This window comes from Oryctolagus cuniculus, chromosome 8 (assembly GCF_051225735.1).
Source record: "Oryctolagus cuniculus isolate XC-2025 breed Fujian yellow rabbit chromosome 8, ASM5122573v1, whole genome shotgun sequence".
Classification (NCBI taxonomy): Eukaryota; Metazoa; Chordata; class Mammalia; order Lagomorpha; family Leporidae; genus Oryctolagus; species Oryctolagus cuniculus.
The window spans coordinates 111,933,146-111,960,686 of NC_142874.1; the positions used below are offsets into that span (position 1 = coordinate 111,933,146).

The 27,541-nt window shown below is 47.3% G+C and overlaps 1 protein-coding gene across 15 annotated transcripts in view; it reads left to right on the forward strand.

Annotated features, from left to right (window-relative positions):
• AFF1 (ALF transcription elongation factor 1) overlaps positions 1 to 19,907 on the forward strand; it is a 197,552-nt gene extending 177,645 nt beyond the window's left edge. For all 15 annotated transcript variants that reach the window (XM_051820180.3, XM_089303145.1, XM_070047916.2 and 12 more), the window contains 9 exons: positions 3,456 to 3,562; positions 4,828 to 5,104; positions 5,693 to 5,784; positions 5,968 to 6,028; positions 9,779 to 9,915; positions 10,300 to 10,365; positions 10,767 to 10,907; positions 13,537 to 13,760; positions 14,648 to 19,907. In XM_051820180.3, the coding sequence (XP_051676140.3) occupies positions 3,456 to 3,562; positions 4,828 to 5,104; positions 5,693 to 5,784; positions 5,968 to 6,028; positions 9,779 to 9,915; positions 10,300 to 10,365; positions 10,767 to 10,907; positions 13,537 to 13,760; positions 14,648 to 14,769 (1,227 nt within the window). In that variant the 3' untranslated portion in view covers positions 14,770 to 19,907. The remainder of the gene's footprint in view (positions 1 to 3,455; positions 3,563 to 4,827; positions 5,105 to 5,692; positions 5,785 to 5,967; positions 6,029 to 9,778; positions 9,916 to 10,299; positions 10,366 to 10,766; positions 10,908 to 13,536; positions 13,761 to 14,647) is intronic.
• The last annotated feature ends 7,634 nt before the right edge of the window (positions 19,908 to 27,541 follow it).

A 27,541-nucleotide genomic window follows, 5' to 3' on the forward strand; every position in this document is an offset into this window, starting at 1 on the left:
GTTCTTAGAATTCAAATCTGCCTTTCCTGTCACCCAGTAGTGTGTGGCTTTCACTTTATGGCCCTGTCCTAAGGCCTTCCACTGAAAGCTGCAGTGTGGCCCTGCTTCCAGGGCCCTCAGCTGCTAAGGTTGATTTCTGTGCCAACGGACAGAGCCTGAGTGCCTGCCCTGGGGAAGCCTCAGTGTCTGTTCCAGACAGGCGATGACAGGGTTCCAGCTGCACAGTGTGCAAAACAAATCCTGCACTCGAGCCCGCAGGGCTGCCTCCCAGGGTGATGCGTAATCGGCACAAGGGCACGCTGGCTTGATTGAATATGATGGTTTCCTTTCTACTAGCTTCTAGAACATTATCTGCTCCCAAGTTGTTAGGTATCAGCATAAAGCACATTCTTTCCGTAAGTGCCAACCCTCTCATTAAAGCCAGAGTGGCAGGCAGTGTCTGGTGGTTTCTTGTCTGTTGCTGGCTGTTCTCTCAGGTCGCTGGATTGGCACAGGCCAGTCATAACCGGTTTGTGAGGGCTGACTCACTGTGAACCTTATTTGCATGTGTGGTTTACAAGGTCTGCCACTTGGGTTTATAGCCGTAACGAGCATGTCCTAAGCAACATGAAATACACAAACAAAAATTACCTCTCATTCTGCCTGTGGACTTGGTGGTTTTCTTTACAAAATGACCTTGTGGATGATGTATTCTCAGTTTTGCCTTGGGGCCCACTGTGTGTCGTGAAACTGCTGCAGACTCCTCCTAGTGAAAGCCTATTTTACTGCCTCAAGTACAAGCTCACAGCCATGTGGATATTTTAGCTAATTTTGACTTTTCTGAAACTCAGATGTCCCATCTTCCAGCATAGTTTGTTTGCCAGGCTAGGTGTCCAGCCTTTAATCAAAAACTTAATTCACTGAGCCCTTGAGTGCCAGGGTACACTGGGCATGGTTATGGGGATTACCATGCAGTAGTAAGGTTCCTGTTGAAGCCCATCATTTTCATCTGATTTGTTTTTTCTCCCTCACCATTCCACTCCAGTGCTGGACCCATGAGTTGGGGAGCAGAGGGCTGTGTGCTGGGCAGAGCCCATCACAGTGGTCCTGCAAGCTTCTCACAGCATGTCCCCGCACCTTTCACTTCTGAATTGTGCGCCTGGAGAAACAGCTGTGTGCAATTTCCTGTTGTATTTTAGTTGTGGGTTTAGGACACGCTTACTTACCTCACATGTTACCTCCTTATTAGATTCCTCAAGATACGTTTTCCCTCGTTTCCTATAATGAGTGGTTATGTTTCTGAGTAACTGATTTTTTGTATTATCCACTTATATATGAATTATTCCATCTTTGCATTGGGTTAGTGGAAGTTCAGAGCCCAATTTGCAGATCAACTTAAGTTGTGGAGAACAGAGTTGTTCAGTAGAAATACAATGTGAGCCACATCTGTAATTCTGAATGTTTTCTGGGAGAAGAAAACTACTAGTAATAATTTCAGAAGTAATTTTACTTAGTTTCTAAAATATCTCTTCAATCAGACTGCTGGTTTCAAGTCCTGGTTCTGCCTATCATTCCAGCCTCCTGCTAATCCAAACCCCAGGAGGCAGCAGGTGGTGCTTGGGTCCCTACCATCCACATGGGGGACCCAGATTGAGTTCCTGGTTTCCACCTGGTCCAGACCAAGCTGTGGTGGACATTTGAGGAGTGATGGACGATCTTGTCTCTATCCGTGTCTGTCTGTCAGATAGATAGAAATAATAAATACATGAATAGCAAATGAAAAACATATCACTTCAACATTTAATCAGAATAAATATTGGGGTTGGACTTTTGGCCTAAGTGATTATGTAGAATTGGATTCCTGCCATCCACATAGGAGACTGAGTTCCTGGTTCTGGCTCAACCCCAACTGTTGTGAACATTTGTAGAGTGAGCCATCGAGTGCTGTCTCTCTTTTATTTATTTTCATCTTAATTGAAGGAGAAAGAGAGAGAGATCTCCTGTCAACTGGTTCAATCTTCAAATGCCTACAATAGGCAGGGCTGGGCCAATCCAAAGCTAGGAGCCGGATACTCAACTGGGGTCTGGCGCCAAAGCTAGGAACCAGGTACTCAACCTGTGGGTGACAGGCCAAAGTCCTTGAACCATCTGTGTCTTTCCAGGGTGCACATTAGCAGAGCTGGAATTGAGAGTGGAACAGAGGCTCAAATCCAGGCACTCTGGTTTGGGGTACAGTTGTCCCAAGCCTATACATCTTAACTTATTCCATTTCCTTGGAGAAACACAGAGCTCAGAGAGGAGGACGTGGTAAAAACTGAGGCCTCTCACCATCAGTGAATTTGAAGACTGAGTTTGCCTTTATAGCTTAAGAGAGGATTTTAGATTTGTTAGGGATCTAGGGATCAGTCCTAGATTGACCGGCGGCGTCCCGCTTTCTAGCTCTGGAGTCTCATTCTAAATGCGCATGAGAGCTAAGTGAAGGCCTGCCCCCTGCCCCTTCACTGCCACCAGCCAGAGAGGAGGTGGGCTCTTCCCTCCAGAACCCAGACCAGTGCAAGGAGCCAGCCCCCTGCCCCTTCACTGCCACCAGCCAGAGAGAAGGTGGGCTCTTCCTTCCAGAACCCAGACCAGTGCAAGGAGCCAGCGTGGGGTCTGTTAGATCTCTTGTAACGTTGACATGGATGGTGAAAAAGACTTTGGCCATGAAGAACTCATTGTTCTTTTTATTATTAAGTGCATTTATTTAGGGCTGTAGTTGGTATAAGTAGGTGTTTTTGAGGTACTTAAGTCCTGTTGTTACAGATTGCTTTCCTCTTCTTCATCCCATTAAAATCATATTTATAGCCCTTTGTTTATCCAGTAGTTTGAAAAATAAGACTGTATGTCTGTGTATATGTTGGGAGACATGTGAAAATGATGTGGGGCCGGGTGGAGGGGGAGGAGGAAGAATCCCAGAGAGGCTGTTTTTATCTGGTGTGCCTTTGCAGGCTTTTCTGTAAGATGTCCAGAGGATTTTGTAGCCTCTTTTCCAGGAATATACTTACTTCTAGTGAAAAATGAGCTTTCAGTAGTCCACTTTGATATGATACAAGCAGTAACTTGGTGGGTGTAAGTGCATGGCTCTTGAAAGAAGCAGGGCAAGGGGTGACCTCAGGTGTGATGCGTGTTACTTGAAAAGCATCTTGGTGTTCTGTTGATTCCTTCACGTGTGGAAAGCCATCAGTGATGTGACAGTGTCTGCTTTCTTGTCAGCTGTTGTTTTTGACGCCCACCGTCCTCAGCCCGGGCAAGTCTTTCCACATGGACTGTCCATCCCACCCCTAATCTCACACTCCCACTGAGTACTGATGATAAGGTTGCTGCGTGTACATGGACATCTCCAAAAACCAAAAGGACTCTCTTTGCCTTTTCAGTTTTCTATTTTGCCTATGCAGTTACGCTTGTAACACTCTTTGCTTATTATACCATAATAATAGGGCGAAGCAGAAAAAGACTACGATAACAAGAGAATCAGACTGGAGAAAGAAGTCAAACCCCAGTCCTCTTCATCCTCATCCTCCCACAGAGAATCTTCTAAAACAAAGTGAGTATCTAGGTGAGGGGCAGCCCCACAAGGCTGTAATCTTCTCAGGTCCTGACACGGGGAAGTTTGTCTTCTACAGTAAAGTCGATAGTTTAATAAATTCATTCTGGCCCATTTTGGGGATGGGCTAAGTGTGTTTCATGGTTTGTTTTTTTTTTTTTTTTTTTAATATTTATTTATTTTACTTGAAAGAGTTACACAGAGAGAAGAGAGGCAGAGAGAGGGAGAGAGGTCTTCCATCTGCTGGTTCATTCCCCAGTTGGCCGCAATGGCCGGAGCTGTGCTAATCTGAAGCCAGGAGCTTCTTCCGGGTCTCCCAAGCGGGTTCAGAGGCCCAAGGACCTGGGCCATTTTCTACTGCTATCCCAGGCCATAGCAGAGAGCTAGATGGGAAGTGGAGCAGCCAGTCTTGAACTGGCACCCATATGGGATGCTGGGCTTCAGGCCAGGGCATTAACCTGCTGCGCCACAGCACCAGCCCCCTCGTGTTGTTTTCATCCATGAGGACCTTATGGGAATCAGTTCATTTGGCATCAGATTTAGGGATCTTATAAGCATTTTCACTATGAAAAATTTCCTAAACATCTGGGATCTTTTTTCTAAAGGAAAATTAAAAAATAAACACACTGTTATGCTTTCTTTGAAGACTTGGAAACAGAGGCACGAAGAAAGAAAATGTCTTGTCCAAGGTTGCAGGTTCTCTCTGATTGCTGAAGCCAAGATCGGACTTCAGGAGTCCAAGTCTAGCGCTTGCTCTTTCAGAGTTAAGACTTTACAGGACATGCGGTGTCTGCTGCGAGCTGAGGGGTAGCTGTCATTTACTCTGGTATTTGTTTGGAAAATTGCTTCCCAAGATGATCTGGCAAAAACAAGTGCATAGTGTTACCATGTGGAAGCCAACAGAGATGAGAGGGGGAGAGAGAGACCAAAGTGTCAGATGCAGAGATGTCGCCGAGCCTGCCTGCTTGTCAGAGGACAAAGCTCCAAGTTGAGGGGTAGCTGAGGCCAGAGTTGGGGCCGGTTAGCACTGCTGGCAGAGTCTGCAAGCTTCCTGAGAAATCAGGCAGCTTGGTTTTTGCTAATGAATAGGGCTACATTTGTCAAAGGCACCAGAAGTCCTGAAATTGGACCTTCTTACATGCTTTCCTGCTGTGTGACCTTCAACCTTTCATGCCAGCAGCCATCTTGTCCTTTTATAACTAGAGCACTGAGCTGTGTGATTTGTGTTCTGCCTCAACTTACCTTTGTGTGATGCTTTGCTCCAGGATACCCAGGCCCTCCTCAGAGCCCTCAAAGAAGGAGATGCCTCCCCCTCCACCTGTGTCCTCGTCCTCCTCGTCCTCGTCTTCTTCTTCCTCCTCCTCCTCCTCCTCCCAGAAGCCAACGAAGCCTGCACACAAGAGGTCCAGGCAGGAAGCAGACAGCTGTGGCTCAGACCCTCACAAAAGTGCCAGTAGTACCAAGAGCAGCCATAAAGACTCTTCCGTCGTCAAGCACAGAAAAGTACCGGGGAAGGGCTGTGGAGGCGCTGTGGAGCACAAGGTGAGCGGGGCGTGCGCTGGGCGGGAATGGGGCAGCCTGGCTGTCTGTTCGTCAAGTTCTCAAATAAGGTTGGTTCCTAGTGATGGTCCAGCAGAGCTGTCCCTCCCTTTAATAAGGCAGGACTGCCTTGTTTGTGTTTAAAAGTTTCACTTTTTGGAGGGAAAGTCAAATGTAGTTAATATGACTTAAAAAATGGAGGTCATTTCCTAAAATGATTTAGTGGTAAAAAGGTGGACTAGATTTGTGTACTGATCTGTCAGGTGCTGTGCCCGCTTTACATGATCTCGGAGTCTGTGTTAGCAGTCACAGCGGAAACCAATAACCCCTTTTGTTAACTGGGGGTGGGGTGTTGCCCGAGAAGCGTCCCCTCCTCTCAGGGACATTCTTGACTTCATGTCTGTCCGAGTCCGCAGTAAGATGAGAGCGTGGCTGCCGTTGGCCTGGCTGGGCGCGCGTTTGGCCGCACTGCACCGGGCAGCGCCTAATGCGCTGCTCTCTGAACTCCTGCGTTGGGCCCTCACGGGGACGGCACTTTGAGGACAGTGATCTCATAGGTCAGAGTGTAATCCGAGGAATGGTTTTTCACAGGGAGCTTCTGGGGATGCTGCGAATCCCTTCCCCGTGCCTTCTTTGCCAAATGGTAACTCTAAACCAGGGAGGCCTCAAGTGAAGCGCAACAGGTACCACTGCGGGTGCTTCCCCCGGCCTCTCTCTCCCATCACCTGCCCCCCTGCCCCCCGCCCCACCCACGCCCTTCTGTCCTCACTGACCCTCTCCGCACCCCCGCCCGGCCCCCTTGGCATCTTTCGCTATCTGCCTGCACCTAGTAATTTCAGATCCACCCTTCCTTTTTCCTTTTTCAGACAACAAGCTGATTTTCACATGAAGGAAGCCAAAAAGTTGAAGGACAAAGCAGAGACAATGGTCAGTCATGGCTCTTTACCCCTCGGGTAGAATGCTTTCTAATTAAATATGGGGGGTGGGGGCCTACAGCGTAAGGAGGACAACCGGGATCTTGGTGACCAAGCAGTAAGAGGTCTTTTTGTGGAGTTCTTTTTAGGCTCCATTGATTGTCTGACCGTGGGCAGTTATGCCAAGTGTCTTGTCACAACTTTTGTATCTAAACACGTGGAAGTAATCCACCTGGTGATTTTATACCTGAGTGCATTTTGTCGAATGTGGTAGTGAGTTCTGCTGGTTGAGTCAATTTGTGTTCAACCTGAAACACTTCACCAATCAAGGAAATCTGTTTGCACCCCAAAACTCTCTTCACAACCTCGAGAGACTAACCTGAAGACCTTTGTTAGTTGAAATTTGAAGTTGAAGCTGATGATTGCACTGTTGGTAAACATGCTTTTGAACTTTCTGGAAGGTGAAGATTTTCTTGTTAATTGTAGACATAATTAAGTGTGCATTTACATCTGTCCTGTAGTATGATGAGATCATGCCTACCCTTTGTTTACTTAAACATCTACAGCTCTGGGGCTTTTATGTACTGGACGTCTTCCCCAAACCTAATCCCCTGCAGATGTGCCATACTCCCTGGAAAGCTGTGTGTGGGACTTCGGTCCCACGGGAGGGAGGCGCTGATTCCCTTTTTCTCCCACATACCAACCTCGCCAGGTGTTCTGGAGCGCTCCCCCTCTGCAATCCCCAGATGTCACTACCTGTGGTGCTCTGTGGAGATCCTGGCCTGGGACGCCTCAGCGATCTGCGGTGATGCCCCTGTTTTCAGACAGGCTTAGGAGGGGTGAACTGAGACCCTTCAGGTCCGCATCATTGAGCAGAAGGCTTACTGATAGCCTGCCATGCTGCATGCTATAGAGGGGTACAGGAAATAATCCACTCTAGGCCTCTTCCAAAAGCTACCCTGTACCTGAATGACCTCCGTCAGATTAAGACTGCTCCAAGCAATGGCACACTTAACTCCACCCTTCCAACGGTGCAAGATCGTCTTTGGAACGTATAAGTTGTTGGAACTGAGTATATATTGAGCACTGTAAGTCAGTTATCTAAGATTTTGTCATGGGACTTTCAGCAGTAGATACCCTCATTGTTCAAACATGTAAGGTTAGCTCCAGGGAACTTTCTTTTGTTTTTAACCCATACATATGCGTATTGCCCAAAGAGGCTATACAAACCAGTGTACCAGAATGGCCCTGGTTTCAAGTTGGTGGCATCCCATTTAATAAGAAATTATCAAACTGCTTTTTAAAGTTTATGGAAAGTGAAATCAAAGTTTGTTGTTTCGGTGTAAAATTTTTTGAAAGCCGTGCTTAGTTTTTTCCTAATACATAATTTTCCATTAAGACTCCTCATATACCCCTCTGTGCTCTTAAAACATGCGAGTTTGGGTAATAACCCTGTGGCCCGCCTTTTCCATAGTAGTCCCCTTAATTGTATAGTGTCTCCAAAGAGGTACATTTTGCATTTCAGATGGCACACCACCAAGAACAGAGGACTGTATTTCCAGGTTATGTTCATTGTTGAGTAGAGACATTAGAACCCCACTATTTTGGCACTATTTCAGGAGATATACAGATTTGTCACAAGATTATTATCATTGGTAGCTTTATAAAATACTTACATCTCTAGAAAGTGGAGATAGTCAAATTGCCACGGTACATTGCAGTTTCTTTGGTTTCTGCCTTAAGGCTAATATTTATTTTGAAAATTCTGCAAAAGATGGTCTTAGATAAGCAAATTTGAAGGATTGGATTCCCATTAGTGAGGCAATCCAATTGTGTCCTATACTGCTGATTAACTGGGGCATGTTAATTTGATTTTTATTCTTTCTGTCACTAATCTTCTGAGCCTGAGTTCTCTTAAAAAAATTTTTTTTTTGAATTAAGTTGTTTAGGGGCTGGAGTGTAGCACTACAGGTAAGATAGCAGTTGGTACAACTGCATCTCATATCCGAGTGCTTGGGTTTGAATCCTGGCTCCATTCGTAGCTGTCTGCTCTGGATTCAGTTCCCACTCCTGGTCATTTGGGGAGTGAGCCATTCAGTGAGAGATCTCTCTCTGTCTCTTGGCCTCTCAAACTATTTTTTATATTTAAAAATATTTGAAATGCATGCATAGCTTTTCAAATACACATTTCCATGAATGTTTGAAGATCCCACATTAGGGGTGTATATTCAGCAGCCCCATTCACCCCATTCCCTTAAAGTACAGGAGCAGGATGCATGCCGGTGATTATTGTCAGCTTGCCAAAGGGAAGAATTTTCTCTGCTTCTCTCCTGTGAACTGTAAATTAACTTGCAGCCTCAACCATCTCTTGGCTGACCTGTCACCATCTCCTTATAGTCTACTTAACATCTTTACTGTTTTCATCCTTTTTGAACGTATCAAATTGACAGCACCAGCAGAAAATACAGGCTTATGTGTTTTGTGTTAATCAGTTGCTCTCACATATAGAGAAAAGTGAGTTGCACATTATAGCTGATCTCATTCATTGAACTAGTCATTTGTCTTCAGTGAGAAGCATATTAAGTGTTCAAATGTGTATTCCAGTTTAAGGTGACCACAGTATCTGATTTCACTGAAACTATATCCCTTGGCCCAGGGGGGATAGCCTTGACTAAACTTAGACACCAAAGGAGATTAATGTGTGAGGTCTCAAATGCATTAAAAGGTGGCTGTTAGGTCTTTTATCTGAGCTGCTCAGAAAACATACTGCGCTGGATGTGCAGAACAATCTCTTTCTCAAGAAAGTTATAGACTATGTGAATGCATGGTACTGTCTGGGGGACTGTTGTGCTTATTAATGCTTTACTTCCATAAGGTATCTTGTCTATTTGGTAGGGTTTTTTTTTTTTTTTTTTTAAGATTTTTATTTATTTATTTATTTGAGAGGTTAGAGCTACAGAGAGGGAGACACAGAGAAAGGTCTTCTATCTCACTCCCCAAATGGCTGCAAGGGCCAAAGCTGGTCAATCCAAAGTCAAGAGCAAAGGGCAAGCCAGTGCTGTGGCTCACTAGGCTAATCCTCCACCTATAGCGCCGGCATACCAGGTTCTAGTCCCAGTTGGGGCGCCGGATTCTGTCCCGGTTGCTCCTCTTCCAGTCCAGCTCTCTGCTGTGGCCCGGGAGTGCAGTAAAGGATGGCCCAAGTGCTTGAGCCCTGCACCCGCATGGGAGACCAGGAGGAAGCACCTGGCTCCTGGCGCAGCACGCTGGCAGTGGCGGCCATTTGGGGGGGTGAAGCAACAGAAAAGGAAGACCCTTCTCTCTGCCTCTCTCTCTCTCACTAACTCTGCCTGTCAAAAAAAAAAAAAAAAAAAAAAAAAAAACCTCGAAGGGCTTCATCCAAGTCTCCCACGTGGGTGCAGGGGCCCAAGCATTTTGACCATATTCTACTGCTCTCTCAGGCCATTAGTAGGGAGCTGGATCGGAAGAGGAGCAGCCGGGAGGTAAACAGGTGGCAGCTTTACCTGCTCTGCCACAGTGCTGGCCCCTCTGTAAGGCTTTGAGAGAGTAGTCTTCATACAGGATTATTTTCCTTTTCCTAGTGAGTTTTTGCTAAGGGGCATGTGTGGGTAAGACAGAGCTAACGTACATTCTCACACTCTCTCGCCTCTGTTGAACTGAGCGCGTTGAGGGAGGCTGCAGTGAAGAATGGGGGGAAGCGTAGAAGAGCCGGGGGCCTGACAGTGCCCGTGTTCTTCTGCAGACTGACAAAGTTGGGAAAGCTTTCAAGTACCTGGAAGCCGTCTTGTCCTTCATCGAGTGCGGGATAGCCATGGAGTCGGAGAGCCCGGCGTGCAAGGCCGCCTACGCCGTCTACTCCGACACCGCAGAGCTCCTCAAGTGAGTGCGTCTCCCGCACCTCTCCCCTCACCCTCCTCGCTCTAACCTGTTTAGCGTGAGGACAGCTCAGTCACTCGAAGCTGTTGCTGCCTAAAATCGTGTCCTAGAAGAGGAGCTAGCTCAGGACAACCCTTCCACCTGCGGGCTCGGTGGAAGCCACGTCTTCCTTCCTGTGCAGCTCCACACTCTTCCGGAGCTGCCCTCCTCGCCTTTCCCCAAAGGCCTTCGCCATCGTTCCGAGGCCTTGGCTTTTTGTATCTCATTCTCCTTCTAGGCTTCACGTCTTCAGGAAAGACCAGCGTAGATAACTGAGACAAGCTTAGCTAGATGTATTTGTGCCTAGGATTTTCATCTAACCACATGTACTTTCTTGTTTTCCTGTAGGTTCATAATGTCATTAAAATCCTTTTCAAGTGCCACAACCCAAGAGAAAATATTTGCTGTTTTATGGTGCGTATTTTTGCTTTACCTAATTAACGATGTCTCAGTGTTTTTGTGTCTTTTGATGAAACAAAAGTATCTAAAATTTGTTTTCATGATGTGGAAGTTATGGGAGGCAAACTCGTAGTTTGCTCAAGGGCTTAGTGCCACTGAGAGTTAATGATTATGAAGTAGTCTCTGCTGCCATTTCACTGATGGCTTGATAAGTAAGTCCCTTGCTCTTGTTATTTAAACGATGTCTGTGTATTCCTGTTTTTCCTCTAGTTTATGTGTCTGAGCAGCGTAGTAAAGATTCTTGAGATATACTTCCTCATGCAGATGAGGAAAATCCGGTGTATTTATTAGGCTGTAAGAGGTTGGGTGACCATGGGTAATAAGAACTTGATTTTAACTTCTGTTTCTGCTCACAGCATGCGTTGCCAGTCCATTTTGAATATGGCAATGTTTCGGTGTAAAAAAGACATAGCAATAAAGTATTCCCGTACTCTCAACGAACACTTTTGCACCAGTTCTTCCAAAGTTGCCCAAGCACCTTCTCCATGCATCGCAAGGTAATCAAGTCTCATTTAAATAACTTCCAAAATTGAGTCCGTTCTTTATTTCTTGCTTTCACAATCACTTGTAGATGTGGGGGCACTTCAAAAAGTTCTTGGAAAATGAGAATAAAAGATGTATTTGTGGTGGGCATTGTGGCATAGCAGCTAAAGCTGCTGCGAGATGCCCACATCCCACCTAGGAACGTCTGGTTCAAGCCTGGGTACTCCGTGCTGCCGAGCCAGCTTCCTGCTCATGGGCCTAGGAGGTAGCTAAAGGAGGCCCAATTCCTAGGGTTCCCTGCCACCCATGTTGGATTCCTGAATAGAGTTCCTGGCTCCTGGCTTCAGGCTGGCCTAGATCCTCGCTGTTACAGGCATTTGGGAAATGAACTAGTGGATGGAAGATTGATAGATCTCTTTCTCTCTTAATTTACTTTTCAGATAAATAAATCTTTTTTCTAAAACAAGCAAACAAAAACTTTATTTGACGCAAACAGCATGCATTGGATCTGTAATCATCCATGTATTGTAACATGCATTTTCCATGAACTTTTTGAATATCCCTTGTATATGTATGTGACTTTGCCCTCTAAAAAATTATGTGCTTCATTTATGTATGCGCTTATTTGCTCTTTAGACTTAACATTAGCATCTTTTTGAGAAATAGCTATAAATCAAAGTTTTTGTTCATTGGATTTTATCATGGAGGTAACTGCAAAGAATAAGAGTTCACTTTGAGAGCTTTGGGGGTCTTTAGATAATGCCTAAGGTCACAAAACAGCCAGAGGCCAAGTCCACAGCTCCAGAGCCAAAGTCCTTCGCCCCTCATGTGACAGGTCTTCTTGGCATTTCAGTAAACAAGAGCTTTCCATAACTGCGTACCTTCCATCTCCAGAGTCCATACCAGGCACGCTCAGAGTGAATTAGCTGTAGCAAAATTGTTTTCCGCACTTTGTGAACTGAAGTTGTTCACGCATTATAATGCAGGATGTTGAAAAACCTAATCCTTGCCCAAGTTGTTTAAAATGCAGATGGAATTTCTTCCCTGTAGTGCCCGCCTCGCGTGTCCTTTAGTTTGCTCATGCTCCTTGTGAAGTGCCCAGCTCAGATAGATTTTGCTATCTGAAGACTTTCACGAGACTTTCACTGCCCCATTTCTAGCACACTCAGGAGAGGACACTCCCAGATGGCCTCTCTTGAAAACAGAATGTCCCATGGCCGGTGCCGTGGCTCACTAGGCTAATCCTCCACCTAGCGGCGCCGGCACACCGGGTTCTAGTCCCGGTTGGGGCGCCGGATTCTGTCCCGGTTGCCCCTCTTCCAGGCCAGCTCTCTGCTGTGGCCAGAGAGTGCAGTGGAGGATGGCCCAGGTGCTTGGGCCCTGCACCCCATGGGAGACCAGGAAAAGCACCTGCTCCTGGCTCCTGCCATCGGATCAGCGCGGTGCGCCGGCCGCAGCGGCCATTGGAGGGTGAACCAACGGCAAAAGGAAGACCTTTCTCTCTGTCTCTCTCTCTCACTGTCCACTCTGCCTGTCAAAAAAAAAAAAAAAAAAAAAAAGAAAAGAAAGAAAAAAAAGAAAAGAAAAAAAAAGAAAAGAAAACAGAATGTCCCGACTGGGAAGTAGCTTCTCACTGTGACCACTGTCACGGCTCCCACTTCTGAGACCGCTTGAAGCTAGTAGGGTGTTAGTCACATTGTTAGTCAGCTCCTTCGACCCTCGTCCCGCCTGTGTGTGCACACACGGAGCACCTTCTTCCCGCCAGCCCTGCGTGGCTACCGGGGACGCGGCAGGAAACAGCGCAGACAGGAATTGCTGCCCTGTAACGCTTCCTGCCTAGTCCCTAACGGTGCGTGTTCCGCTGGGCATCGGCCCGGGGCCAGTGGCGCATCACGAGGCCGCCGCCGCTGCTCCTGACGGTCCAGCCCTCCATCTCCTGGCCTTTTTCGTTTGTTTTTAATGGCTGTGTGACTTCATTTGCGTTTCTCATTCAGTCCACATGGAGACGCCTGTTATTTTGCACGTGGAGCTACTGAGCTGAGAGCACAGATGAGGTTGAGTCTCGGATACATGGCAGCTCCCTGCCCAGTTCATGCATTGATTCAGTGGTTGGTTGGTTGGTTTTAATCAAGAGCCCACTCTAATGTGCCAAGTGCCCATGAAACCAGGGTTAGTAAGGCTGGGTCTCTGCCTCCATGGTGTTGTGATCCAGAAAAAGGACTAGAAGATACATGCAAGAAGAGGGAGAAGTTCAAGCAGTGGCAGGAAGGAAGCTGTCACGTATGCACAGCGTCCTGAAGAGTGCCCGGGCCTGAGCCAGTGTTCACCAGGCAGCCCTGAATGGGGGAAAGCTTGAATGCAATACAGAGAGAACTTTCACTGGGCTAAGTTGGAATTGGGTGTGGGAAGGGGGAGGGAGTCCAAAGAGAAGAAGTAGACTGCAAATGGCGCAAGAAAGTGTGTTTGGGTACAGATGAACCTGTTAGGGTGTTTCTGTGACCTTGTAGGAATGCCTTCAGCAATGACTGGCATTTGGGGTTTATATGCTGAGCCTTTGTGACTTGGACTACAGTTCCAGAGACCAGAATATGTGATCTGGGGTCTAGGTGATTGACCAGTTCTCTCTCCTCTTCCACTTTGTAGAAGCACGGGCACACCATCCCCTCTTTCCCCAATGCCTTCTCCTGCCAGCTGTCTCGGGTCCCAGTCAAGTGCTGGCAGTGTGGGGAGCAGCGGGATGACTGCCACCGTCAGCACCCCGGTCACCATCCAGAACATGACATCGTCCTATGTCAGCATCACATCCCACATTCTCACCGCCTTTGATCTTTGGGAACAGGCTGAGGCCCTGGCAAGGAGGAATAAAGGTACATGGGGCTGTATGGTGGTAGTCACTGGAGCCTGGGGCCCGGAGAGAATAACACCATTGGTTTGGAAAGGAAATGTGTGCCCCTTGAGTTTTTTCAATTCTGCCTCATAACCTAATTGCAGTGCTCCCTTGAGCTCACTGGCATGGAGCTGGACTTGTGTGGCTGGATCTTAGCAAGGCCAAATGAGAGGCAGCTTTAGCCTCTAGCCCCTTCACAGTCCTGGTGCCCTTATTTCAGCCTGAGCCAAAAGGCTGGCTAAGGACAAGGCCAACATGTGGAAAGACACTGGCTGTTCTTGGGCTCAGCACATTTGAGACATGAAATAACCTAACTCAGATTCTGAGTTCAGTCATTCTTGAGTCTTATTTTGAGGAAGAGGCCCTTGGAAGTTCTAAGCTTTAGGAGCGGCAGAGCGTGCAGTTAGGGCGCCTGTCCATGACCTCTAAGGGAACGCTGTCGCATGTGGAGGCCAGCCTCGCAGGCCCCTGTGTAGCTGCTCCTGGTTGTCAGGGAGGCGGCAGCCAACCGGCTGCAGTCGCTTACTTTCTCCAGAGCCTCTTAGAGCTTCGTCTTTCTCAGCAAACTAACACTGGTTTTTACTTTGTATTCGCACATCCATTGGGCCAAAAGTATATGTGGAGTACTTTCTAAGTGCTAGCCATTGTGCTGGGCACTATGGATTCAGCGGGCAAGCCAGCCCGGCGCCTGCCCTTCTAATCTCCCGGGGCTGTGTGAGGACCTGGCAGGTGGTTACAGTTTTTTGCTGTTGGTTGAAGTATGTAATTTGGGGGGGATAGTTTCCGAGAGCTGGAATTGTTGTGTTTCCATTTTATCTGTGTGTGTGCAAACTTACTTACTTGGTTTTGGTTTGGTTTTATTTGTAGAATTTTTTGCTCAGCTCAGCACAAATGTGGGCACCTTGGCCCTCAACAGCAGTTTGGTGGATTTGGTGCACTATACAAGACAGGGTTTTCAACGACTCAAACAATTAACCAGAACACCTTAATGGAGGCCCAAGTTGACTCAATGCCTTGGAAACTTATTTGCACATTGGAAGCCTCACATCCAGTCTGGACATCTGTCTCATCAGGACGCCGAACTTAAAGCACCGTGACATGGCCAGGACATTTGTCCACGTAACCTCTCGAGACCTGTGTGATCATTAGTGGGACGCAATGGTTCTGCAGAAGCAGAGAGAGGAGGGCTGTCGGCCACAGAGATGATATTGCCTTTCCTAACTGAAGGACAGAAGTGCAATGTAGCCGATTGGGTGTAGGAGTGGTCTGGAGACATTTCTGTGTGAGTGTGATTTTTTTAAAAAGCCAGCAGGATGCAAGTTGCGAGTGAATCGAGGAGAAGCAGTCTCCACTCTGGAAGCAAACCCCATCATCTCAGTAGCCTCACTAGTCCATTCCCAGAAGGAAATTTTTTTTTAAACAATGAATTTTGGTGAAGGGCTTTGTGGATGATTTTTTTTAACGTTTTGGGGGAAATATTTGTTTAATACATTCTGATTGCCATCTGTAAACCATAATGTTGTGAAGGACTCCACTCTGCCCCTCTTTCTGCCAATGAATGGTGGTTTTGATAATACCAAGTATTGTCCTAATTTATAAAACTGAAGGCGGCCCCCCACCCAGTGGCCTTTAGTCCCACAGATTCACCACCAGTTGTGCTGCTTGTCAGCTGAGGTCAACGCCGTGGAGGGGGAGCCATCACAAGGTCGACAGAGACTGTGGAGGACGTGGCCCTGCCCCCTCCCTTCGGTGCAAGGGGCTGGCTAGCAAGGCGGTTGGCATTGGCCATCCTCTGAATGTCCAGCCTTGGGAAAGAAGGGAATCAACACTGATACCTGACCAGATGGAGGAAGTGCTTTTGTGTTGAAATAGAGCTGGAATTTGAGGTGCTGTGTGTGGTCTGCAGTAAATGTGGTAACTCTAATGTGTCTAACCAACTCAGAGTTTTGTTAGTGAACAAAGAAAAATGAAATCTACTTCTTAGAGAGGCTATATTTTTCTGCTACAAATTATTTTATATTTATAGCAAAACCAGACCTTCCAATCCCTTTACTGTCTAGGAAAATTAACTCCCTGAGAGGATGTGGAGATTTGGGGATTAATTGGACTTTTAAAAAATTGTCACCACATGCCTTCACTCCAGTGTTCTTGGTCAACTCGATTTGATTACGTTCAGGAGGAACTGTGGCCTTCCCAGACGCTATTGTCATACTGTGTGTGTTAAACCCAGTTCGTTCTGAATGGCATGGGCTGAAAGAACACAAGTAGAATTTCCTCATGCCCATAAGCACAGGTTTTCTTTTTCATTGAAACTTTGAAGGTGGTTGTTTTGAGTGCATTTATCTGAAAGCCAATTCTTTTTATCCCTTCTAGAAAGAGGTAGAATTTGCACATGTATTAAAACTGAGGAGTGTGTATTGTGTAACTGGTTAATTCTCCACCCCACTCTGACTCTCTTCATATTGTTTCCTACCAAGCATGTTTCACACTTGGATATTTATTTATTGTGAAGAAGGGAGAACCGTTTGTATTTATACTGAAGACTCCGAGGGTTCCCGTGGTGAATGTAAGAGCTTTGTTGGTAGTTTGGTGACTACACAAAGGGACGTGCAGAGGACGGGGCAGTGTGTGTCTGTCACAGTGTGAGCTGCTGGTGTGGGTGGAGCTCCTCCTCCGGCCTGTCTTTGCTGACGTGGTGGCTGAGGCCAGACCTCGATATGTGACCCTGACTGGCTCCTTTCATTTACTGATGCCGTGGAGCAAAGCAGTGTTCCTTTTCAGTGTATTCGTTCAGACAGACGATCTGGTGTTCAAAGGACAGTAACTGCCTGGCAGGGTGTGTGCTTACAGCGTTGTGCAGTCACCTCCACATGTGGGGCACAAGGCACCAGAATCAGGTGTATGCGATGATTCTAGCATCTTTCTTTCCTCCTCCTCCTGGGCTGTCCCCTCCCTGTGACCCCTGCCACTCCTGGGAACAAGCGCCTGTCAGCTCTGAAGGCTTAGGTGGCTCCCGTAGGTCCTCACCGATGCAGATCGCGCCAGAGCCGCGTTCCAGCAGCCGCGGTGCCACCCCACTGGAGCTACCTTCCAGTGGATTGATTAGCCAGTTCTAAAAGAACAAATTGCTTTCTCAGTGGCCTTTTTCTGAACTCTGTATTCAATTTTTATTTGTCCCTTTAAACTCTTAACATTTACATAGATCATCAGCTTGTACTCTTCTGGTCATTGGACATTTCTTACTCTTACTGCCACACTTACTGTACCCAAAAACAAGTTCCCCAGTGGCTACCTTTAAAGTGCAGTCTGCAAGAGGTAGTGGCTGATGAGTCCTTTTCGTTCATGTCTTTTCCCCCTGCTACAGTTGTGTACAGAAGTCTTAAGGACTTTTTAAATCATTTGCATTTTTCCACTTCACGCTTACAAGTTCCAAAGGCACAATTTGTACTGAGGTAGACAATTTGGAAAGATTAGAAAATAAAATGAAACCTTGGGACACGTGGAAATCTTGTCACAGTAGTAACAGTGCACATTTCAGAGTGACACACACACAAAACATCTGAAGGAATAAACACGGTGTGAATCTCCCCACTAGCACTACAGCAGTGTGTGTGTGTGTCTGTCTGTGTGTGTCTGTGTCTGTGTCTGTGTGTGTCTCTCTCTCCTCAAGAGGAGATGGAAGAATGCCGCTTGACTCTCTCCTGTCCTTTGTAAACTGTGAATGTGTGAATGTAAGAGCCCTGCCAAGTGACAGGCTCTCCGCACGACACGGGGTTCAGAGGCTACAAACCTAGGCCGTGTGTGGGTGCAGTCAGGGGCCCGGGACGCAGCTGGCAGGAGTGAATGACCACAGCAGAGCTTGGCCTCCTGGTATGATGACTGGATCATAAGACCAAGCGGGCAAAGCAAGCAAATGATTTTTTTTAAGCAAAAAGTTTATGGATTCTTTTAGCCAAAATTTATAGATATTTCTCCTAGACAAATTGGACCACACCTCGTTCCCTTGTTCTGTATTGTGTAACGCCAGATCTCAGGATGTTTAGATGCTAGCAAACTCTACCCCTTTCTGGCACAAGCTTGCCTTAAATTGATATCTTATATATTAACCGTAGTAAGGTCAGGAGCTTACTATTTTTATTATTATTCTTGTTAAGTGACTTTTGGAAAGAAAAAAACCATTTTGTCCTCCACAATGAACAAAATTTGTTTCAGATATATAAATATATATATACACACACACACACACGCATGCACCTAGAGATTGAATTGGGTTTATTCCTTACACCTTTGTTAAGCAAACCCAGTTTTCAAATTGTCCATGTGTGTTTTGCCATGGCTCCAGTAGGCGTGACGTGGGCCTTCACACCTTCTCGTCTGCTTTATGAAGTTTGCAGTGCATTTGTGCATCTCGCAGTAAATGAAATAAGGTTTGAGGTTGGACTTTTTTTAATGTACTTAAAAATGTCTCCCTGCCTCCTACCAGATTCTCGCTCCCTTTTTTCTTAGTGATTTTCTTAAACACTACAACACATCTTTGAAAAACATTGCCACTTCATCTGTGACACTCTTTACCAGTAACTAGCAGTATTTAAATCTTGAAAGAATATTTGGACTTCTTTGAGGGAACACAGAGTTACAGATTTGGGTGTGGGGACGGAAGCTCGTTCCCATCGCAGCTGTAGGGGCGGCCGGGATCCGGGACACAGGACTTGGGCTTTGTCTTCCTTTCTCTGGCAGTTGCCTCTCTGGCTTTTAGTCCCATTTAGAGTGAGTGGATGGGAGGTGTTTTCCCGTGTCTGTTTTGTTTTCTTTTCTTTTCGGCTCATCTTGCTGCGGGGAGGTGCGATGGCCAAACACAGTGATGTTGGAGAGTTCTTTCCAACGTGGCGGGTGGTATTTCTGTGGCGTGAATCTCAAGTGTGCAATCCAGATGTGTGCGTTTCTTGGTAACAGAGTACCCATCTCTTCATGAATCGTGAGCACTGAGCATGCCTTTTAGTTCTTATTTATGATGAACTGACAAATGCCAGCTACCACTATCCTTCAGGCAGCTGTCAGCTTCTCCTTGTTTTCCGGGAAGCCGCACTTCTGCACGTCAGACGTCAGTAGGTACCGCTATGGGCAGAGGAGCGTTCGCACGTCTCTACCTAAGAGGGAGCCCAAGAGGGCAGGAAGGAAACCCTACAGCTCGTCAGTGTCTGTTGAGACGCCGGCCTGGGAAGACCCCTGACAGGAGGCTGGCTGAGCTGCCCTGCGCTGCAGGCGGTGGCTGCCCCAAGCCCGAGAACTTGCTTTGCAGAAGAGTAGATGCTGAAGTATGCTCAGCACAGGCAGTATTAACTTTGCTTTTTGTCCGGCCATCAGCACGTGGTGTTAAAATTTCTGTACATCCTCCCTCAGATACCAAGAATACACTGTCCATGCTGGGGTGTGTGTGCGTGTACGTGTGTCTCCCAAATCTTGGTGTGTCCCCCCCCCCCTTTTTTTTTTCTGAATGTGATCATGTTTTGGATGATACCTGAGCAGGGTTGCCTTTTTTTATTTATTACCATTATATATTATATTATATTATATATTTTTGCTTTCTTATAACATTAGAGGAAAGTTAAATCTTCATATTAATAAAATTGTTTAATAAAGGAATGAATTGTCCAGTTGATAAATGAAAGTCACTGGTATATCTTTAGCGAGTTTTCTTTAATCACTGTGGAGTACTGTGCCAGCTGTCGTCGACACAATGATTTTGTATGTAGGGTAGGGAGCAGTGATGCTCTCAACAGGAAGATGGCGAGGCAAATTAATGGGGAGGGGGACTCCCTGCATTTTATCTACTTCAGCAATGAAACTGCAACTTGGGGCTTTTGTGAATAAAATTTAGCTGCCTCGTATAGTCCTTTGAAAGAGACATACACGATCTCTGAGAAAATTATAGTTTGTTTTTTTTTTAGAAGAAAAATGTGCAAAAGATCTTTCCAAAGATGATGTGCCACAGATCTTTTGTTTGTTGTTCTCTGTAATGAGGATCAAATGCTGTTTAAACGAAGAACTGACTTGTTCATCTTGGAATCCTTTCTTTCCACAAAAGGATCAAGCCGCATAAAAACAATAAAGGTTTAGAGAAATCGTTGGTGTTGGATCTGTGCTTTCACTGTGTTTGAATCAAGCAACACTTAAAATTCCCCATCTGAAATTTCCAAGGAGTGCTTCACACACAAAATGTGTTCTCACTCGTGATCCGTGTGTGGTGGTGAAAAGCGGCTCCGCCTCAGTGAGTTCACGACATCAGAAAGCACCTAGCTGCTCCCTGTGGATTGGGAATTTGAATGCGGGCCCTCCAGTTTGATCTTAGGCGTGCTTTCTCTCTGTCCATGTACTCACTTGCAGACTGTGTTGATATGGTGTCTACTCAGTGCGATGGCGAGGATCACACTGCATGTGTTGCGGATACCTCGCTTAGTTCCTGGCGTAGGGTAATCACTCAAACCTGGTGGCTATTTTATTTCTTCCGCTCCCCGCACCATAATATGCCAGTTGCCAGTCCTCTATCCCTGCCTGAACACTGACAGGAAACTCTGCCCACCCCTTATTATCCTTACCTATTTACCCATCGTTCTGTCGCATCAGTTTTCACTTGTACTGACTGGTCCTAATGAACGAACAGGTTTGTGGTGAAGTTGACCACTCAGCAGTACCTGCCATACAAGGCATCATTGCAAGAGTGGGGAAAGTGTGTGTGTTCTGAGTGAGAAACTACAGAGAAGACACCTCATAGGTAACAGGATTTGAAAATCATCAAATCTCTTCCAAGTCCTTAAACTTTCCTGTAAGAACTCTCCATGTCATGTCTTATGTCACTTTAAATGTCAGTAGTATACATTCAGGTATGGTTGTACCAATTGATTTTATCCAGCTACCTACAAAGAATGCTTCCATGACCATGCCTGAAACAAATATTTGGGCAAATTCAAACTCTTTCTTTGGGATAAATTCCTAATAGTGGATTATAGGGTAAAAGATACAATGCAAACAAAAACAAGTATAGAAAAACAGAATAGTACAATGTTTCCATACATGCCTACCACTTCCTTTCACCAGTTGACACTTTACCATGTTCTCTCTCTCTTTATAAATGTGTGTATCTGTGCTGAATAGTGAGTTGCAGTTGCTGGTTTTCTGTGTGCATCCCCCAGTGTAGCCACAATCCCCATTATAACATCGTTGTCTCAATTCAACACATGTTCAGATTTCTGCAGTTGTCATCAAACTGTTTTACAGTTTCCTTTTGAAGCATTGATTTAATTGAGTTTAAGCGTCCATGAATTCACTCCTCTCCTGTATTTGCCATCATCTAGAAGCTAGGTCAAATCTGAGTCTTAGGCCGGCACCGCAGCTCACTAGGCTAATCCTCCGCCTTGCGGCGCCGGCACACCGGGTTCTAGTCCCGGTCGGGGCACCAGGTTCTGTCCCGGTTGCCCCTCTTCCAGGCCAGCTCTCTGCTGTGGCCCGGGAGTGCAGTGGAGGATGGCCCAAGTGCTTGGGCCCTGCACCCCATGGGAGACCAGGAGAAGCACCTGGCTCCTGCCATCGGATCAGCGTGGTGCGCCTGCCGCAGCGCACTGGCTGCGGCGGCCATTGGAGGGTGAACCAACGGCAAAGGAAGACCTTTGTCTCTCTCACTGTCCCCTCTGTCTGTCAAAACAAAACAAAAAAATCTGAGTCTTTGCTTAAGATGGGGTCACCAGAGTTCTTCATAAAAGCGGGCTTTCCCTTGTTCCCCGTGCGTGGATCTAACCCCGTGGCGATGAGCCTGGTTCAGATCAGTTACCTCCTGGGAGCTGAGGAATAGGAGTGCGCTTCACAGGCCTGTGTTACTGCCGGATTGCCCAGAGAAAAGTTAAATCAAGGACAGAGTCTCCTTCACCACCCCGAGTACTGTGTTTGGAGCACAGAAGGTGTAAAAAATAATTCCGCCTGTTTGATGAGTGAGAGGTGGCTTTCTGATGTGTGCGTTTCTTCTTAATCCCGTGAGTATTTTCCTCTCCCAGCTGAAGCTGCCACTTCAGTGCAGGGGTTTTGTGACCAGTACTCGAGCGTGTTCAAGTACCGGTCTCAGTGGAAGCTTGTTTTTCTCCTGGCTCGGGTGAAATGACTTCCCTGCTAGGCAGGGTTCCGTTGATGAAGATGGAAGGAGATGTAAGCAGTGAAAAGGGGCAGATCCATTCCGGTTACCAAGGGCAGCTTTGCCCTTCTGATTTATCTGTTCAGATACCAGCGATTTATTACGTCACAAATCTCTCCCTCTCTCTCTCGCTTTTCAGCTTTTATTATGCTTTTAGTTTCAAGTAGGCAGACATCTGCCTACCAGAGACCTTGGAGTGTCTACTCTCGATTCTGCGATGAGTAATACAGTTTACAACTGTCATTACCACGGGGCAGTGCCCACAACTCTGAGAGGTCAATGACCGTGTCTCTGTGCTACACACCTACAGTCGTTCTGTTAGCCCGCCCCCTTGGAGCCAGCATTACTGGACTCAGTACTTGTTCTTCACCAGGACTGAGACTGTAATGTATCACAACCCAGGCCGCTCTTCTTGTTTTAAAGACTTGTTTATTTGAAAGTTAGGGAGAGACAAGAGAGCTCTCCATCCGTGAGTTCATTCCTCAGATGGCCGCAACGGCCGGTGCTGGAGCAGGCCAAAGCCAGGCTGCTTCTGGGTCTCCCACGCAGGTGCAGGGACCCCAGCACTTGGGCCATCCTCTGCTGCTTTCCCAGGTGCATCAGCAGGGAGCTGGATCAGAAGCGGAGCAGCCGGGGCCCAAACCGGTGCCCACATGGGATGCCGGCATCACAGGAATGATTTCACCAGCCACGCCATGACACCAGTGCCCCACCCCCACCACTTTTAAGTAAGTCATTTCTGTGGTACTTAGAGCCTTCAAGTCCACTTTATGCACCTTAAAGCCCAGTGGGTCATTACCAGAGTGTAGTCCAAGGCTCGTCTGCTTTCCTTGCGTCCTGACTAGAGAGCTGTGCTGTCTGGTCTGTCTCGCTTAGGAGCAGGACTCAGCATCAGTGGTCTCCTGGTAGGCCACACCCCGCCGGAAGCGACACTGCGGTGAGACACCGAGGCTCTGATAATGGAGGCCCCTGCCCTCGGCAGACTGCAGGGCGGGCTGGCTTTACAAGGCTGCCTGCTCTGGATAGGCGCTGTAGATGACCCTGTTGTACTGGAGCCCAGTGCTAGCATCTCTCCGCCTTATTTAGTGCGTAGGAGGATCAAACTACCATGGGCTTCATATCTGCTGCCTTCTAAGTATTCCTGTGAATTATCCTCTGAGCCACAACACACACATCCATTCCAGAAAAAAAATAAAAATAAAAAGTGCTGTTGTGGCCCAGAGGATTGACCCGGCGCCGGCTCGAGTCCTGGCTGTTCCACTTCCAATCCAGCTCTCTGTTAATGCACCTGGAAAGGGAGCGGAAGATGGCCCAAGTCCTTGGGCCCCTGCATCCATGTAGGAGACCCAGAAGAATCTCCTGCTGTTGCAGCCACTCAGGGAGAGAACCAGCAGGTGGAAGACCTCTGTTTCTCCCTCTCGCTAACTCTGCCTTTCAAATAAATTCTTAAAAAAAGAAAGGAGAATCTCAGTTGCGTGTGTGTATCTTTCTGTGGGCATTTGTACTGTTAGATGTGGAAAACTGGCGCTCACCCGAAGTGCCCAGAGAAAGGTGCCTTTAGTTGACTTCACCTCCCAACTTTTCCTTTTTTTTTTTTTTTTTTTTTTTTTTCAAAAAAAATTTATTTACTTATTTGAAGGTCAGAGTTACACAGAGAGAGAAGGAGAGGCAGAGACGGGGGTGGGGAGAGAGAGACCTTCCATTCACTGGTTCACTCCCCAATTGGCCACAACAGCCAGAGCTACACCGATTCTAAACCAGGAGCTTCTTCCAGGTCTCCAACGCCGGTGCAGGGGCCCAAGGACTTGGGCCATCTTGTACTGCTTTCCCAGGCCAGGGAAGAGATAGCGGGACCGAAAGTGGAGCAGCCGGAACTCGAACCGGCGCCCATATGGGATGCCAGCACTGCAGGCAGCGGCTTTACCTGCTACGCCACAGCGCCGGCCCAGACCTCCATCTTTGAAGACACTCCTTGTGTAGTTGAACTTGTACCCCGGATTGCAAATGAGGACTTCAAAAGAACCTCAAGGGAGGAAGCACGTGACCTGCTGCAGTGTTCCACACAAGGTCCCGAGCCCATGGGCTTGTGAGAGCTGCCTTGGTATTCTTTCTTTAAAGAGTTATTTTGAAAGAGAGGGAGAGACAGAGATGTCTTCCGTCCACTGGTTCACCCTCCAAATGGCCACAGTGGCCAGCACTGGGCCAGCCTGAAGCCAAGAGCTCCATTCAAGTCTCCCACGTTGGTGGCAGGGACCCCAGCACTTAGGCCATATGCTGCTGCTTTTCCCAGGCGTATCAGCAAGGCTAGAGGGAAATCGGAGCAGCCAGGGGCCGGAGCTGCGGTGTAGCAGATAAAGCTGCTGCCTGCGGTGTTGGCATCCCATATAGGCGCCAGTTCAAGTCCTGGCTGCTCCACTTTCTATCCAGCTCCCTGCTAATGCAACTAGGAAAGCAGAGAAGATGGCCCAAGTCCTTGGGCCCCTGCACCCATGTGGGAGACCTGGAAGAAGCTCCTGCTCGTGCCTTCGGATCAGCCCAGCTCCAGTCTTTGCGGCCATCTGGGGAGTGAACCAGCGGATGGAAGACCTCCCCCCGACCCCGCCTCTGCCTCTGCCTCTCTATAACCCCGCCTTTCAAATAAATAAATAAATAAAGTGGAGCAGCCGTATGAGATGCTAGTGGCACAGGTGGTAGTGGTGCCACAATGCTAACCCCTTACCTTGGCAATTTTTAAAAATTGCTTTTAAACTGAATTTTTTTTTTTTTTTTTTTTTTTTTTTACAGAGTGGACAGTGAGAGACAGAAAGGTCTTCCTTTGCTGTTGGTTCACCCTCCAATGGCCGCTGTGGCCAGTGTGCTGCGGCCGGCGCACCGCGCTGATCCAAAACCAGGAGCCAGGTGCTTCTCCTGGTCTCCCATGCAGGTGCAGGGCCCAAGCACTTGGGCCATCCTCCACTGCACTCCCGGGCCACAGCGGAGAGCTGGCCTGGAAGAGGGGCAACCGGGACAGAATCCGGCACCCCGACCTGGACTAGAACCTGGTGTGCCGGCACTGCAGGCAGAGCCATTGAGCCATAGTGCCGACCTTTAAACTGAATTATAAACAGAAATGGGGGGACTGCGAAAGCCTATAAAGCAAAAAGTGGAACAGTGATGCTACTTCATTCCGTCCTACCCAGAGTTAACAGCCATTAAATTCAGTACATCTCCTAAAACTTGTATGTCCACCTCTACATCACTCATATTTTGGTTATAAAATATTATGTAATAAGGATATTATAACTATTCAAATAATTGGGGCTGGTGCTGTGAAGTAGCAGGTAGAGCCACTGCCTGCAGTGCTGGCATCCCATATGGGCGCCGGTTCAAGTCTCGGCTGCTCCACTTCTTATCCAGCTCTCTGCTGCGGCCTGGGAAAGCAGAAGATGGCCCAAGTCCTTGGGCCCCTGCACCCACGTGGGAGACCTGGAAGAAGCCTCTAGCTTCGGATCAGCTCAGCTCTGGCTGTTGTGGCCATCTAGGGAGTGAACCAGCGGATGGAAGACATTCTCTCTCCCTCTTTCCCTCTCTCTCCGCGCCTCTTTCTCTCTCTCCCTCTCTCTCCACCTCTCTCTCTCTGCCTCTCCTCTCTGTGTAACTCTGACTTTCAAACAAATAAATTAATTTTTAAAAAATTCTCCCATCATGGACACAAGTGTTCCCCACCCCGCCCCACCCCTGTATTCTGCTATTAAAAGTAATGCCATATAGGGGCCAGCGCTGTGGCGTAGTGGGTAAAGCTGCCACCTGCAATGCCAGCATCCCATATGGGCACCAGTTCGAGTCCTGGCTGCTCCACTTCCGATCCAGCTCTCTGCTATGGCCTGGGATAGCAATAGAAGATGGCCCAAGTCCTTGGGCCCCTGCACCCATGTGGGAGACCCGGAAGAAGCTCCTGGCTTCGGATTGGCACAGCTCCGGCCATTGCATCCAATTGGGGAGTGAACCACCGGATGACAGACCTCTCTCTCTCTCTCTCTCCCTCTCTCTCTCTCTGCCTCTCCTTCTTTGTGTAACTTTGACTTTCAAATAAATAAAATAATTCTTTAACACAAAAAGTAATGCCATATTAAAGGGGATCTTGGCACACACCTATGTGTGTAGTCTTAAAATATCCTGTAGGATAAATTCCTAAAAAAGGAATTCTGGGCCAAAGTTCTGGTGTTCTCAAACTGTCTTTCCCATCAGGAGTGGTCGAGCTTTCATTGTTTAGGGTGGTTATTTGTGATTAGAATGCATTCAAAGAAAAATAACAGTAAGTTGTTATTACAGTTACTCTACTGTGCAGAAGAGCACCAATACTGACCTAAGTACATTTTTGATGCCACATGTGGGAGAGACCGCATCCTCCTTCAGGCTGGACGTCGTCACGGTGCACTGTGTGTCCCTTCCACGTCTCGGCTGCTGTGAACAGCGCTGCAGTGAAGATGTGGTGCAGGTGTCTCCCTGAGAGATTTCATCTCCGCAGGCGAGGTACCCAGTGTGGGGCTTCCCGGGTTACAGGGAAGTTCTATTTTTAGTTTGTTGTTGATTTTTGAGAAACCTCCCTCCATCCATCCTGTCCACATGTCTCTACTCATATTTACCCATTTTAAAGTGGATCATTGGTGGTTTTACTAGTGAGTTGAGTTCCACCTTTTTTAAAATCCCTTGTCTGATTTAGGACTTGCAAATATTTTCCTCCATTCTGTACAGTGTTTCTCCACTCCACTGTTTGTGTTTTCTTTTGCTGCTCAGCAGGTAATTGTATGCAGTCCCAGTGGTCTAGTTTGCTTTTGTTTCCTGTGCTTTTGAGGTCTTATCCAAGAAGCCCTTGCCCATCCATCCCAGTGCCCTAAAGCGTTTTCTCTGTTTCTCCTGCTAGCTGCAAGTCTTGATTCACTTGGGGCTGACTTATCTACACAGTGAAAAGTGAGGGTGTACTCTCATGCTTCTGTATGTGTGTGTGTATATATAGTATATTAAAGATTTATTTATTTATTTGAAAGAGTTACACATAAAGGAGAGGCAGAGAGAGTGGGGGGGGGGGAGGGAAGGAGAGAGGGAGGGGAGGAGAGAGGGAGAGAGGTCTTTTATCCACTGGTTCATTCCCCAGATGGCCGCAATGGCTGGAGCTACCCCGATCCGAAGCCAGGAGCCAGGAGCTTCTTCCAGGTCTCCCATGCGGGTGCAGGGCCCAAGCCCTTGGGCCATCCTCCACTGCCTTCCCAGGCCATAGCAGAGAGCTGGATCAGAAGTGGAGCAAACGGGTCTTGAACCAGCGCCCATATGGGGATGCCGCACTTCAGGTCAGGGCGTTAACCCACTGCGCCACAGCACCGGCTCCTCTTCTGCATATAAATATGCAATTTTTTTGGCACCATTTATCAAAAAGTGTGTTTCCATTGTGTGCTCTTAACACCTTTGTCTAAGTTCAGTTTGCTATAGATGCACTGGTTTACTGTAGGCATCTGTCCCACTGACCTCTCTGGTTTTATACCAGCACCATGCTGTTTTAATTATTACAGCTTTATAATATATCTTTTTTAAAATTTTATTTATTT